Source organism: Xenopus tropicalis, chromosome 1, assembly GCF_000004195.4.
Source record: "Xenopus tropicalis strain Nigerian chromosome 1, UCB_Xtro_10.0, whole genome shotgun sequence".
Classification (NCBI taxonomy): Eukaryota; Metazoa; Chordata; class Amphibia; order Anura; family Pipidae; genus Xenopus; species Xenopus tropicalis.
The window spans coordinates 161,979,323-161,994,575 of record NC_030677.2 but is presented as its reverse complement, the minus strand read 5'-3'; the positions used below and the strand labels follow the sequence as shown (position 1 = coordinate 161,994,575).

The 15,253-nt window shown below is 39.0% G+C and overlaps 1 protein-coding gene across 1 annotated transcript in view; it reads left to right on the top strand.

The window, feature by feature from the left end:
* mlxip (MLX interacting protein) overlaps nucleotides 1-15,253 on the top strand; it is a 58,570-nt gene that overhangs the window by 30,340 nt on the left and 12,977 nt on the right. Inside the window, 8 exon segments of the mRNA NM_001097213.1 lie at nucleotides 5,000-5,106; nucleotides 6,689-6,774; nucleotides 7,515-7,604; nucleotides 9,722-9,763; nucleotides 10,639-10,798; nucleotides 10,969-11,058; nucleotides 12,541-12,653; nucleotides 13,350-13,944. Of these exon segments, the coding sequence (NP_001090682.1) occupies nucleotides 5,000-5,106; nucleotides 6,689-6,774; nucleotides 7,515-7,604; nucleotides 9,722-9,763; nucleotides 10,639-10,798; nucleotides 10,969-11,058; nucleotides 12,541-12,653; nucleotides 13,350-13,944 (1,283 nt within the window).

Here is a 15,253-nt window from a genome sequence, read left to right as displayed (position 1 = left end):
TTTGGTCTCCTATTTCCACCATGTATTTTATATGTAGAATACTTTTTTTACACTCTTATAGAATTTGTAAAAAAGCGGAGCACAGGATAGCTTAAAAAATCATACTTTTATTTCCATCAATTAATAATAGACCAGAGCATATTCACAACCTTGGCTTAACGCGTTTCGTGGTTAAAATACTCAGGAAGTGGTATTTTAACCACGAAACGCGTTAAGCCAAGGGGTGAATATGCTCTGGTCTATTTTTAATTGATGGAAATAAAAGTATGATTTTATAAGCTATCCTGTGCTCCGCTTTTTTACAAATTCTTTTTGGAAATTTTTGGCCCTATCGGGGGCGGCATCAAGCGTGGTAGCACGGAAAAGCTATCTGTGGTTGGCTATCCTGGTGAGTGCTCCCCTTTCTTTCTATTTTTACACTCTTATAGCTTTTCCTACTGATCTGTGTAAATATACACAGTTTTGTAACACGAAGAATATTAGGTAGAAAAATGCAAGGTATTTGTGGAGTTATCAGTGGATGGGTACAGACCTGCATTTTATGTAAAGCTCTTATTGACCCTTGGGCTAATTTGGCTGGATCAGTACAATTTTTATATATTTTTTTATATCTGTTTGGTTTTTATAGCTCACGTTAACCACCATTTCTCACCACTTTGGGGTACCAGCTACATTCTGTGCTATTGGGGAGGTACAGGTATTGGATCTATTATACAGAATGCTTGACATGTGAAGTTTTCAAGAGAAGGCATCTTTCCCCATACCCAGGGGCGTTTATGGGGCAACCACAGAAAGGAAATATAAAATGATGACTGCTTTACATTACTTACTGCTATCTGAAGTTTGCTGACAGGTCAGAAATGCATTACGTAGTTCTAGTTAATAAAAGTGTGTCTCTCTAATTGCCAGCGGCATAGGAGCTGCTGACGATGAATAACAGCCAGAAGGCAATACCATCCCTCAGCCATTTAGCAAGCTTGAAATCCAGTCAGGGACTATGCTGAAACACATCAGTGCATCTGAGGCATCTCACTGCGTGATTCCCTAGTGCATATGGTACATCACGCCACCAGCAAGCACGCACCTTTGTAACGCTCCAAGCAGAACTGCAGACCTGATGTGTGGTAATACAGCCAGAGCATTAACAGTACATTTTAAGCAAGGCACTGTTTCATCAAAATAGGTTTTGCTTGTACAGGTATAGGACCCATTATCCAGAATGCTCGGGACCAATGGTATTCCGGATAAGGGGTCTTTCCGTAATTTGGATCTCAATACCTTAAGTCTACTAAAAAATCAATAAAACATTAATTAAACCCAATAGGATTGTTTTGCATCCAATAAGGATTACTTATATCTTAGTTGGAATCAATTACAAGGTTCTGTTTTATTTCTACATAGAAAAAGGAAATCAGTTTTAAAATTCTGAATTATTTGATTAAAATGGAGTCTATGGGAGACGGGCATTCCGTAATTCGGAGCTTTCTGGATAACGGGTTTCCGGATAAGGGGTCCGATACCTGTACATGAAAATAGTGTGTATCAATTAGGAATTAAACTAGCATTCTTTTGTGTGTTCTGTTTTTCCCTTTTAGACATATGGGTATGGAATCTGTTATCCAGAAAGTTCCGAATTACAAAATGCCATAACACGTAGATTCGGTTTTAATCATATAAATCTTTTTTTTTTAAAAATGATTCCCTTTTCATCTGTAATAATAACAGTACCTTCTACTTGATCCCAACTAAGATTATTGGAGGAAAAACAACCCCATTGGGTTTATTTAATGTTTAAATGATTTTCAGTAGACTTAAAGTATGGAGATCCAAATTACAGAAAGGCCCCTTATCTGGAAAACCCCATGTCCTGAGCATTCTGGATAACAGGTCCTATATCTGAACAACTATATTTTAATTATTTAGGGGTGGGAAGAGATCCTTGCTCATTATCAGTGTAGGTGTTATTGTTCTGAAATGAATCCAGAAATAATATTATATTGCGTGCTACTACTTTTTCTAAACAATCAATGTCTCCTCTGCTACTGATATCATTCCATATATCTTTCCCCACTATTTGGTTAGTTACCCTTTATGTCCCTTCACTCACCTCTTACCCACCAAGGTCATTATTGGTTATTACCAAACAGGTATTCCTCTTCCATCTTTTCCCTGGCTAATAACCTAAGGGATATCCACTGTGATTGAATGCCCGTGTCCCCAATTCAAATAACAATATTGGGGACTGTTAGGCCACCAACAAATACTACTTTTACTGGTGTGTGCCTGGGTAGTAACCCCTCTGCCAAACTGCCCAAACAACTTGGCTGGACTTACTGTATTTCTGTATTTCCGTAAGCCATTAGTTGTTCTAGCCTACCACTTGTTAAACCTAACCCTCAACTTATTGTCTTCTCTAGGCCCTGTAACCCAGTCTTCCTATATACAATGTAATTAAAGTCCATTTTACTTCCATATATCATCTAATTAAATGTAACAGTTCAGTTGCTAGAGCTGCTAATGGCATTCCCATTTTTCAGAACTTTCTGAATAATTGGTTTTTAAATAATATTTCTGACATATGAGACCTAAGTGCAACATTTAGGCAATCCAAGAGAGGGCCTAACCCCATTCTCAGCCTGTCACTCTGGAGGGTAAAGAAAGAACTAAAGTAAAACTTCCAGGTGTATAGTGTGTTAAGGAAACTTTTTTTTTTGTTGTTGTCATTTTTATGGAATTTCAATCACTTTTTTTCTTTCTTTTCATAAATACGATTAGTCTATTATTCATTGTTTAGTTGACCTCCTACTTATGAAGATCAACTTTATTCTCTACAGAATGGGCCTTCTCTGCATATGAGAATTTATATTTATGCAAGTGCTGCCTGTCTACCTAACTCAGTTCTCTATAAACCCCTGTAAAACATATAGAGTGTGCCTGTTCATTTACACATGCCTATATATGGCTGCCTGAGAGTTACCATTGTCCAATACCGTTTAAATATAAGATCTGTTATCCAGAATGCTTGGAACCTGAGGTTTTTATTATACAGGGTTAACCAGTAATTTGGATCACCATCTGCTAAGTCTGCTAAAAAGAATGTAAACATTAAATAAACCCATAAGGATTGTACTGCCATCAGTATGTATTTTTACAGCTTAGTTACCATCAAGTGCTATGTACTGTTGTATTATTATTACTACAGAGAAATGGAAAATAATTTTAAAAAATGAATTATTTGCTTATTTGCACCATATGTCAAACAGGCTCGTCTGCACAAAATTTTAGTCTTTTAATTACTCAGTAAAATTTTAGAGGAAAAGAATACTAGTCCTACTATGGAATTTTGCTAATTTGATCCTTTCAACTAATACGAAAACAAACTGTCTGATCAAGCCTGGACTGGCAATCTGTGGGTTCTGGCAAATGCCAGAGGGGCTGCTGTAAGATGCCATAGACAGTTAATATTTAGTAGGCTGGTGGGGGCTGTTTGGACCTCTGTGTACTTGAAATGCCAGGGCCTATTTTGACTCCCAGTCCAGACTTGTGTCCATTGTGCAAGAGAGCTAAATTAACCCTAGCTTTACTGTATGTGACTTCTTTATTCCTTGCTTAGGTCAGTTCTGTTCCCATAGAGGAAAAAAAAACTTGTTATTGATATTTCAGTGCATTTTCAAAGCATCTAATTTAATTTTGGTACCAGTTTGCTTTATACTAGCCCTGCCTTTTAATACATATATTGTAATATAGCAGCACAATACTGTTATTGGGTTCAGTTGTTTCATTCTTTAGTTTTTTTTTTACTTTTTTTTCATTTGTTTTTCCTTGCATTACAATTAAAGTTAAGGGTCTAGGTGAAAAGGGGAAATTTGTTGTCCGCTCTCAAGGTTCTTTTACCTTTTACTTTAACACATATTAGGTACAGCTTTAATTTCAGTAAAATGTTCCCCCATCAAGGACCTGATGTTACATGAGACCTGCTTGGTAAAGATTCCAAGTATCCAAGATTTTTTCAAAGAGTTCCATAGTTTCATCCACTTGAGCTTTTATTTGCTCATTTATTTTTGTATAGTTGATTTTTTGTAGCACTTTTGCATCACCTGTAAGTTATTTGTTTATTAAAAGAGTTTGTTCAAGGGGACCTATCACTCAGGCATAAAAAAACTGTATAATATTAAACATGAAGTCCAAATTCATTTTTTATTAATGCATCCATCCTCATTATAAAAGCATTTTAAAATTCAAGCTGTCATATATTGCCTGCCCCGCATAGAGGGGGCGCAGACATTACTTTCCATTCAGCACTCACTTTCCCCCTCCCTCTTCGCCATCCATTTGTGTAGCCAGTACATGGGCATGGGAATCCGGTCCCCCCATTCTGGCACATAAACAAGATTTTGGCATGATACAAAGCTTTCCTTACTAACAAAATGGCAATTGCAAGCAGTGTCAGGCTGTTTATATTATCTGCATTTCTGGTTTGACGCCTGAATTAATGTAGCAGAAGATTAAGAGACCTGGAGGATAACTGACTTCTGCTGTTCACCAGAACCAGAACAAAAAGGCATAAAAAACTACTACTAAACCGTTGCAATCATAGTTACATATAACTTTATTTTTAATTACTGCATGTAATTACTGTATACTGCAAAGTTGCTTAGAATGATATTTTCTTTAGTTATTAATGAACTCATAAATAGAAGAAAGAGAAAATATATGACACATTAAATGCTCTTCCCTGTTATTTCTACTGTGAAAATGATTTACTCTTCTTTTGCAATGGGGCTTAGTGATTATCTTTTCAGTGTAAAAATACCTTAACCGTTGAACATTTTGTGTCATTGCATTTTTCAGAGCAATAGAACATTTCTTGTTGTTAAAATTAGACAGCTTGTGGGGGCGAAATGGTTGCTGTTCTCTGTCTGGCTGCAAGAAGGCAGGGTATGACTTTGTGAATGACCTTCAGACAAATATATCGGTAACCTAATATTTTGTCTCTTAGTGGGAAGCTGGTGTCCCCCAAATGGAAGAACTTCAAGGGCCTGAAGCTTCAGTGGAGAGATAAAATCCGTCTAAATAATGCTATTTGGCGTGCTTGGTATTTGCAGTGTAAGTTATATTTGTATCAGTGCTGCATGAATCCTATACATTAAATCACACTGCATCATATCGGTTTCATTTTAGTATTTATCTCTAGGAAATTTATGCCAGTAGCTTAAAATAACTAGCAAAAACATCTGCCAGTGTAAATGCTTTCTGTTGTTAAGCTGTTAGCGAATGGCTGCTTTATATAAATATCCGAGCACTAGCCACTGACAGCTGTTATTATGTGAAGCCACGCTGTCACTGAATTCCTCTGCATCAGTATTAAAGGAACCGGGCTACAACATAAATAACCAAATATTTATAGGTAATGTACATGTAGGCTTTAGAATGTGTACTCACTCTAGAAAAGCATGACATTTTGTACAGAGTTGTACAGAGATCTTGATTAAAGAAGTGATATCCAGCCTGTGTCCCTGTAAGGGTGAAGACACACAGAGCTACTAGTAGCAGCTACTTGTCACAGCTACTAAAATAGACAATGCTGATCATTTACTGATAACTGTCTCTATGTGTGTTTTAGCAGAGACAATTCTCAGTATTGTCTATGGCAAGGTATTATCTGGTGTTCAGTAGCCATGACAAGTAGCTGCTACTAAGTTGCGCCATGTGTCTTCACCCTAAGGGCTCTGGCACACGGGGAGATTAGTCGCCTGCGACAAAACTCCCTGTTCGCGGGCGACTAATCTCCCCGGATTGCCATCCCACTGGCGAAAATGTAAATCGCCGGTGGGATGGCATACGCGTGAAAATCAGTTTCCTCTCGAGGTAACTTGCGCGATTTCAGTGAAATCGCACCGCCGCGTATGCCATCCCACCGGCGATTTACATTTTCGCCGGTGGGATGGCAATCCGGGGAGATTAGTCGCCCGTGAACAGGGAGTTTTGTCGCGGGCGACTAATCTCCCCGTGTGCCAGAGCCCTAAACGCCTGCCTACAGCTGCAACCGTCCAATGTCAAAGGCTTTCATCAAGGCAGCTGAGATAATAGGAGAAGGAGAATCCTAGTCACTAGGGGGCAGTGAAAATAAGGAAGAAATACAGAAAGAGATAAAGAAGAAAGGAAGACATAGTGAGCTGAGGAGACATGGATGGGGAGGTGATAAAGGGATAAAAGAGAGGCCTAGTGAACAGGGCAGACAGAATAGATGAGAATAAGATGACAGAGAAGATGAGATACAGGGAAGAAAGAAAGACCTAGTCAGCAGAGAATACAAAGAAGATGAGGAAGAAATCTGGGGGCGAAGGGGATATGTTTACTAACATTGGAGGTGTATATCACTGGTGATGTTTCCCATAGCATGCAATCGGCAAGTAGATTTGAACAGTCACCTGCAAGTTGGAAAACACAGGGTAAACAGAGAAAATTAGAAAGAAATACAGGAAACAAGGAAAGACCTAGGTTGCAGAGAAGATGGAGATCTAGGGACGGGGCAGGGGAAAGGCAATATGCTATAAATGAGAGAATCTGCTATGCTGGGCTATTAACATTATCGTTTTTATTTCCAAAAAATGTTGTCACAAATAGGACTAGTTATATTCCATTGTAACTGCCCAAACTGCATTCAGCATTCATGTCTTGCCTGCAGATATAGAAAAACGGAAGAATCCTGTGTGCAACTTTGTAACCCCTCTGGATGCATCAGTATATTTTGAAGAGCACAGACGGCCTGAGGTATGTAATGATCTTTTAATTGCCATCTAGAACAATGTGCACCTTGTAATAGGCAGGCTTACAAGCTGTTACAAGTTATGATCAGTTGCTGTGGGTTACTAGACCAGTGAAAACCCATTATCCTGCATTACCCTGCTTTGTTTCATGTTCAGTTAATTGAAAACCATATACAGGTATGGGATCCCTCTCCAGAATTCTGGAAAGGCATCTTGAATAGAGTCCATTTAAGCGTCATGAATCCATATTGGGGGCCAAACAATCCTATGTAATTAATAATTTTTAGCAGAATTAAGGTTTGGTGAGACAAATTACAGAAGGATATCTAATTTGGAAAAACCCAGGTCCCAAGCATACCCAGTAATAGATCTTATACAGGTATAGGATCCATTATCTGGAAACCCAGAACAGAATAGATTCCATTTTAAGCAAATAATTCATATTTTAAAAAATGATTATAAAACATCATGATTATAAAACAGTACCTTGTCCTTGGTCCTACCTAAGATATAAATAATCCTTATTGGAGGAAAAACAACACTTTTGGGTTTTTTAATTTGAAATTATTTTTTTAGTGGATCCATATTACGGAAAGACTCATACCTGTAATGGGTTTCAGTATGTTATGCATCACATTTGCCTGGATTTTAGTGCAGCAGTTTGCATTGCATCCCAAATAAACTATTGATTTCTGTGGTTTCATATTTGATTCATTAGTCTGAAACAATTTATTCTCTACCCAGGCCATTGCCACCGATGGAAAGTATTGGAAAAGAAGAATTGAAATTGTGGTCAGAGAATATCATAAGTGGAGAACATATTTCAAGAAAAGGGTAACTGGATTTCCATTGTATATTTCTTTAGACAAAAACTTGACATCCAGCCTTTTATTTACTGCAACTTTTTTTTTTTTTTTTTACATTCTTAGAGTAATGGTTTAATGAAAGATTAATAAAAGAAATAATGGGGTTACCACATGTACGGTTTTCAAGGGGCTGTCAAGTTTGAAAACTGCCTATCCTGGTTTCAGCCCCTGACATCACGATTCTGACTCCTGACCCCAAACATCATCATCCTTCCTCCTGATATCATCATGCCACCCCATGTCGTGGTTTTGCCACTGATAACCCTAAAAATAATATATTGGTAGTACTGTGGAGTTGGTTTCTTTTCTAATATGAAATTTCTTTTGTTATCCATTTGGATTTTCTGATGGCGTCTGCATGCTACTACAATATAAATCAGAGCTTTTCAGACTCATTTGTTCATGCTCCCCAGTTAGCGCATAACATAGGTAGCTATCTATAAATTATTCTCTCCAAATCCTTTTGTAATTTATAAAGCATTAAGAAAAGCAAATTAGTATTCACTCCAAATTGTACCCTAAAATCTTATCTTGATCCCTGTTCAGTCTGGTTCCCATTATTTATGGCTTTTGGCTTCCTACCTTTTGTGTGAACAGTTTAAATCCTGAATTTCATGCTCGATAATCAGAGTACTGAGACTTGGGGGCATTTACAACTGCACCTGTAAGTTCTGGAGCTCTAAAATCAAAATACAAAACCACAAATGGACATAGTTCATGGAGGTAATTGCATCTAAATATGCTCTGGCACTTCCACATGGTTGCCAAAGCATGCATCATGCCTCTTCTGATAAACTGTGCACAACTGTGCCTACTGACACTGAGGAACTCTGGAACTACCATCATTCTGGACCTGGCAGTAGCTCCACAGATGGTTGTGTGAATAGACGCACCAGACTTGCTCCCATCGAATCTAATTTAAAAGCTGAAGATTCTATACGCAACTAGCACTTAATTTGTGTAAAAATGCAAGCACAAGTTGTTTTGGTTGTGACACATTGGGTCAAATTGGAGCTGCAGCTTTACTCTTTACTTTCTCCAGTCAACTGTGCAGCAGCTCATAAGAATTTTGAACCTATATAAATGACAGACCGACCGATAATATTAGCTGATATATATCTGTGATGGTTGTCTGAAAACTTTGCTTTGCTTAAGAAATGCACTGAATCCCGGATAGGGTTAAAGATTCACCTTAATCTGAGTCTGTTTCAGGAGGATTTGGCCTGGCTCCTTAAAATAATTTGACTTTTGATGATACAGCTATAGAAATCACATTTTTTTTCCCATATGCAATACACTCTGTTTTTAACTCTTGCAAATTAGGTTTGTACAGGTATGTAAATATGTAGCATACTTGGGAAAAATACGTGTTACTTTAAGGCAATAATTGTCATCAAATAAGCTGTAAATTACTGCAGAGTTGTGATATTGTTATGCTTCAGTGAAGCAAGTAAAAGATAAAATCCAGAAGGTCAACCCTAAGAATAATAAAATAATCTATTCAAATTGTTCAGTAATCACCGGGAACATTTGCTTCAAGGGAAATAGTATAGATTTGTTTTTTATTATCTAATTCCCTTATTTTGTTTTGTGACCATGTTTCAGATGGCTCCATCGAGTTCACATTCTGGCACTACAGTCAATGTCAGACATGGTGTTGTTATCACTGGCAAATCTAAACCGCCTTGTGCCATTAACATTTACCCCCAAAATGCACACTATTGTTGTTTTTAGGGTTTATAGATATAGGGTATATTGTATTTGTGACAATTCCTCCTGCCTTGAGATCAGCGATGAGTGTATTCAGAGGACAAATACATATATAAATGATTCCATAAAACCTATGTTATGGCCCATGGCCATAAAAATTACTTTGGGGCTATATCCAGATAGTCTCCTGTTGAAAAGCCCTAAAATAGATGACCTGCATGATGTTCCGTCCCAAAGATGTTTATATATAATGGGGGAAGAACTGTCATTGGTAATATTCTGTAGATAGTCTGCCAAGACATCCTTTGACTGTTTAAAATTGTACAACCCTACCTTAATATAATTTCTGAATAATGTTTGTGGTTTTTACAACAGTTGCAGAAGCACAAAGATGAAGATCTTTCCAGCTTGGTTAAAGTAAGTAGCCTCATCCCTATAAACTTCAGTAACAAGTTGAATGAATGAAATTAATTTTGGGTAGAGGCATATATTTTGCTGTCCTTCTTGATGATTGAATATGGCATAATAATGGAGGGACACTAGGACCATACCAACATGTCTTGGATACCTTTTAAAACTGGCCAGTATGGCAGCATTGTAGCTGGACCCTGCCAGCAAGAGTGCCTAGCGTGGGGTGGAGGCAAACCTGGTCAGATGGTGCCAGCTCTGCTCCCTTGTTTTGCTGGTTTGATCTAAGACTAATATTACATAAGCGATTAGAATAAGAATTCATCACTGCAGTCAGTAGCCTTGTATGTGGCTGGTTGACACCTGAACAGCCATACGCTAAGCCATATTGCTAAGAATATGAAAACTTAATATATAATTGAGTTAACACGCCATGGAGTAATGGTTTGTGTGGCAAGTGTGCATATATAAACCATTGTGGCACACAGTTTTGCCAGTGCCATTCAGGTCTGTCACCCACCCATTTCCTACTGTAAGGGCAAACAGTTGGCCCAAATCCACTTGACCCACTGGTTTCAGGCCTACGCTCTCGTTGCTAGTTGAAGCCTTAACTGAAATGATTCACCATATTTGACTGTATCTTTAAATGTAAAAAAAAAAATATATATTACATTTTGTACCATGTTACGCTATGTGATGCCCATGCAAAGTTTGCTCCATTTGTATCAGACAGATTTGCCTGCCGCATATATATATATATATATATATATATATATATATATATATATATATATATATATATATATATATATATATATATATATATATATATATATATATATATATAGGGAGCAGAAGGAATAAATCTAATAATTATTTTTAAGGATGATGATATTGTTCCGTGGAAGAGCACCGTGGATGGCAGGGATACCCCGGTACCGATGGAGGAGGAGCCTCTTCTTGATATGGAAATGCTTATGGCTGAAATCAGTGACACTTTATTTTCTACTATTTATTCACATCAGCACAACCCAAAAGAGATAGGTATGTGTTCTACACACACATTTATTAAGGAGCACCAGCCTATTCCAAGTTGTCCCCATATTTCTAAAGTACAGATAAATTCATGCAAGGAAAGACTATGTTGAATTGTTTGTGAAGAAAATTGCTAGTTGTGTGTATTTATTGCACTCATTTTTTTTTTTGTAATGCAGCGCATGCTGGCAATGCGGATATGATCCAACCAGAGCTTTTTCCACTGCAACCCAACTTAGATTTGATGGATACATTTGAATCCTTTCAAGGTAAGTGTAGGATTCCCATGTTTAATTTTAAAGCGGAGCAGATGCCCCACAAACACAGATAATGTGCCATATCTGTTTGGCTATAACACTATTCCGATGTTACAGTAGCCTTAATGCTGATATTTTGGTTTGATTTGCCACTTCTGGTGACACCATCAGGCATACCTACAAAGCATCAAACACACTCTTATGCAGAAAACACCAGGTCCTGAGCATTCTAGATAACAAAACAGTTATAGAGGTATGAGCTCTGTTAACTGAAACTAAACTCTGGCTACATAAGGGCTCTGGCACCCGGGGAGATTAGTCACCCGCGACAAATCTCCCTGTTGCCTCGCGAGGCGATTTGCCGAAATCGCCTGCACAGCGTGTGCCATCCCACCGGCGACTTACAATTTTGCTGGTGGGATGGCAATTCGGGGAGATTAGTCGCCCGTGACAAGGGAGATTTGTCGCGGGCAACTAATCTCTCCGTGTGCCAGAGCCCTATAAATCCGGGATTAGTTTGCTTTTAAGAAACTATTCAGCCCTGAGCTGCTACAAAGATAATCCATTCTGTGAACATATGATTTAAAGCTGGCCATACATGGCCGCTTATTGTCCTGTATATGTGGCCAAAAAAACTGCCCGCCTGACAGATATCTGGTCAGGAAGCTACCAGATATCAGGGTGGGGGTAAAAAGAATTCTATTAGATGAATAGGTCCTCTACCATAGGTCTGTATTTCTCTATGTACAATGATCATATCAGTCTGGTTTAGCACAAAACCTGGGTGGACAAAGTGGGCAACAATTTGTTCATTTGTGAAACATGGAGAATCCCTTACAGAATAAATGAGAATGCATAGTGACCAGTTGTTTATATAAGCAAATTTTGTATGTGATTTGTACACTAAGTAAATCAGGAGCTAATGGTGGCCATACACCAAGAATGTGGCAACTTGGCTAATGTTGGGGTCCACTGTTGGGCCAAAAATTATCCCACTATTAATCGGGCAGGTTTAAAAAGCATGTTGAACAAGAACTGCCTGTCCTGTCCTGTAAAACAGTTTGTTTCACTTTTCTTCTTAACTTCAGTAGAAAGCAAATTCTGTAAACATAAATGAACATGTGTATGCATTTAGTTGGGGGTAGATAAAGAGGATTCCCCCCGCCACTCATTAAATGGTAAATGTCAGAAAGATGTTGGTATAGAGTAGGGAAATGTGCATGTAAGTATGTGGTAGTATATGTGTGATTGTTATAGTATAATTGTGTTGTCTTGTAGCATAGTAATGTCTTATGCAAGCAAGAATTTAATTGCAGTTCTAGTAAAATATCCTGGGCCGAGTCCTGCATACAGTGCATCTCAAACTCTGAGTGTCATAGGACAGGTATGGGCGGAGTAATGTATAAAACAAGTAAAATAAACGGTACCTTTTGGTTTTTTTTGGCAGTGTTACAAATTGCATCATCCAACACAATCATTCATTTGTCTTTCTAGATATTTTCTCTTCTAGTCGTCTTCCTTCTGGAGGCTTTTTTAATTCCACCTCTAATGTTTCTGCCGTCCCACTGTCTGATGCACCATTACGTCCTTGTAGCCCTGTATCTCAGGTAAGAGCCATGTATAATATCCCTTGTGGCTATTTGTATAGAGTTGAGCAAATATAGGAGAGAGGGGAAGTGTTGATTTTATTTTTTTTAATATAGTGAACCTTGGTCATTTAGTTCTTTTCTGTTAAGAAATGTATTGACAGTGTTGCTTAATGAGATGGGTATAGCTGAATATTCTTCATTATCTGTCTTCCAGATAGATAAACAAAAGAATGCAAATGAAAAAAGACTAAAAAGTATTAGAGCTGCTGCTTGTATAATAAAAATGTATAGTGAAAGCAGAAAAATTGCCCTTTAAAGTGACTGGACAAATTTAAAGGGATAGTTCCCCAACGTAACGTTTTCCCGATAATACCCTAATGTAAAGTTATGCTTTGTTGCATTTCTGTTATGCGGCGACATTGCTCATTTTTAAGCAGTAGAAAGCTATTCTGTTTTAAATTGTTCTTATAGGAAGGCTATAGTGGCAACATACTTTAGTACATAGTAACCCAATGCATTTCCACCCCAATTGTTTTGTTTATCTACTTAATGAAGTGCCCTGCTCTTCCTTATATGTTATGTTTGGGGATCTTACAGGTGGCCTCTGCAGTGAGCATCAAATATGTTGTATGGAATATATTAGGTGTGTACCACTAACTTCTATTCTAGATTCAGACACAAAAACATTGTTTTTTTTTTTTGTTTGTTTTTTAGACTTCTGCCCTACCAAGCAGCACGCTTGCACCTGTAAACTTAGATGAGGAGTTAATCCCTTCCCCTGGTCCTCCATCCATCGTCCCAGTACGAGAAGTGAGAAGAGAGAGAGCAGCCAGTGTGGGTAGCCTTTCTACCTCTCAGGGGCCAGTCAAGTTTAACTCAGAGACATCTATAAGCAGCCAGCATGGATTTGTCCCAGTGTTTCCTCCTCCAGTGCCGCTCTTCCAGACCCCTGCTGCTTCGCCAAATGTGCCTCCAGCGCCCTCTCTGGATTCTTTACCTACATTCATTACCAAGGATGGAAATAAATTTCCACTCTGCAACACCTCGGTTATTACACATACTGCCTCGCCAACGCTTACCCATAATCCTTCTGCAACAACCTTTAGCCAGAGCCAGAACCTCATTCTTACCACGCAGCAACAAGTGCCTTGTAACATTTCAATACAGACTGCAGGGATTCCTCAACAAACTGCCGCCCAACCCCACACGTACATTGCTATCTCCAAACCTGGAGCCAAGCAGAAAGCGACGTCTCAAAAAATTGTGCCTGTTATTCAGTCAGAGACTGTATCTTTAGTTTTTGCTCCTGGTAAGTGTTTAGGCACCGGTAGTATAAAGTTAAGGAACGTTTTGCGGTTGTCTTTCAAATTAGTAAATGCTCCTGCGTGTATGCAGATGCAATCTTCTTTCTGCAGATAGTGAGAAATCCTTCCTAGGCAAAATATTGCATTCGCAGACACAGTTGGTAATGACAGTCACGCTGTTGTTGTCAGAAGGTACCAAGCATAATTAAGCTGCCTCAGGATATATAATGTGCAGGTCTGTTTTAACTGGCATGCCTTCCCCCCCCCCCCCCACCCCCTATTAAAGGGCAGTACACAAAAATGAAAAAGCTATAATTCATTACTTAATGTGTATTTCTAGTTAGAAACAAGTTGCATTTATAGATTCAGAAACTGGTAGGCAGCTGAGCTCCTGGTACATAATTCTCCGTAATTTGCAACGGAAGTGCAATCTGCTGTCTGCCTGGCCACCAAAGGGTTAAATGACTGATGCAGGAACTGTTTTTCTGACATATTGACTCTCATTCTGTCAGGTTGTTAGAGTAAACAAAAGACCTGAGCAGAGAAGCGTCAGGAGGTACTTCCTGCATTCATTGTCTTAACTCAGTGCTGTCCAACTGGCGGCCCGCGGGCCGCATGTGGCCCCCGAGTCCCCTCTGTGTGGCCCCCCCCACCTGTGTGGATGCTTTGATGGCTTACCTTTGTGTAAACTTTAAATGGTATAAATACTGAGATTAACTGGCCCCCTGCATGGTTCACACCTCAGATTCAGGCTGTAATTCCCCTGTATTGTTTTATCCCCCATACTGTTCACACATTTTAATCCCTGCATTGTTCACACCTCAGGCTCAGACTGTAAGCCCCACATTGTTCACCTGTTCACACCTCTGACAGACTGTAGGAGCAGTAGAAACCCACAATAAAAAGTTTTTCAATATACATTTATTGTGCAGATTGTAGGAGCAGTGCCAGCATTGTGTCACTGTATGCTGCCTGTGTGTGCCATACTCTGCCTGCCCTATGCTGCCTATGTGTGCCATACACACACAGCATAGGACAGGCAAAGTATGGCACACAAAGGCAGGGTAGGGCAGGCAGAGTATAGCACACTCAGGCAGCATAGGGCAGGCAGAGTATGGCACACAGGCAACATAGGGCAGGCAGAGTATGGCACACACAGGCAGGGTAGGGAAGGCAGAGTATAGCACACTCAGGCAGCATAGGGCAAGCAGAGTATGGCACACAGGCAACATAGGGCAGGCAGAGTATGGCACACACAGGCAGGGTAGGGAAGGCAGAGTATAGCACACTCAGGCAGCATAGGGCAGGCAGAGT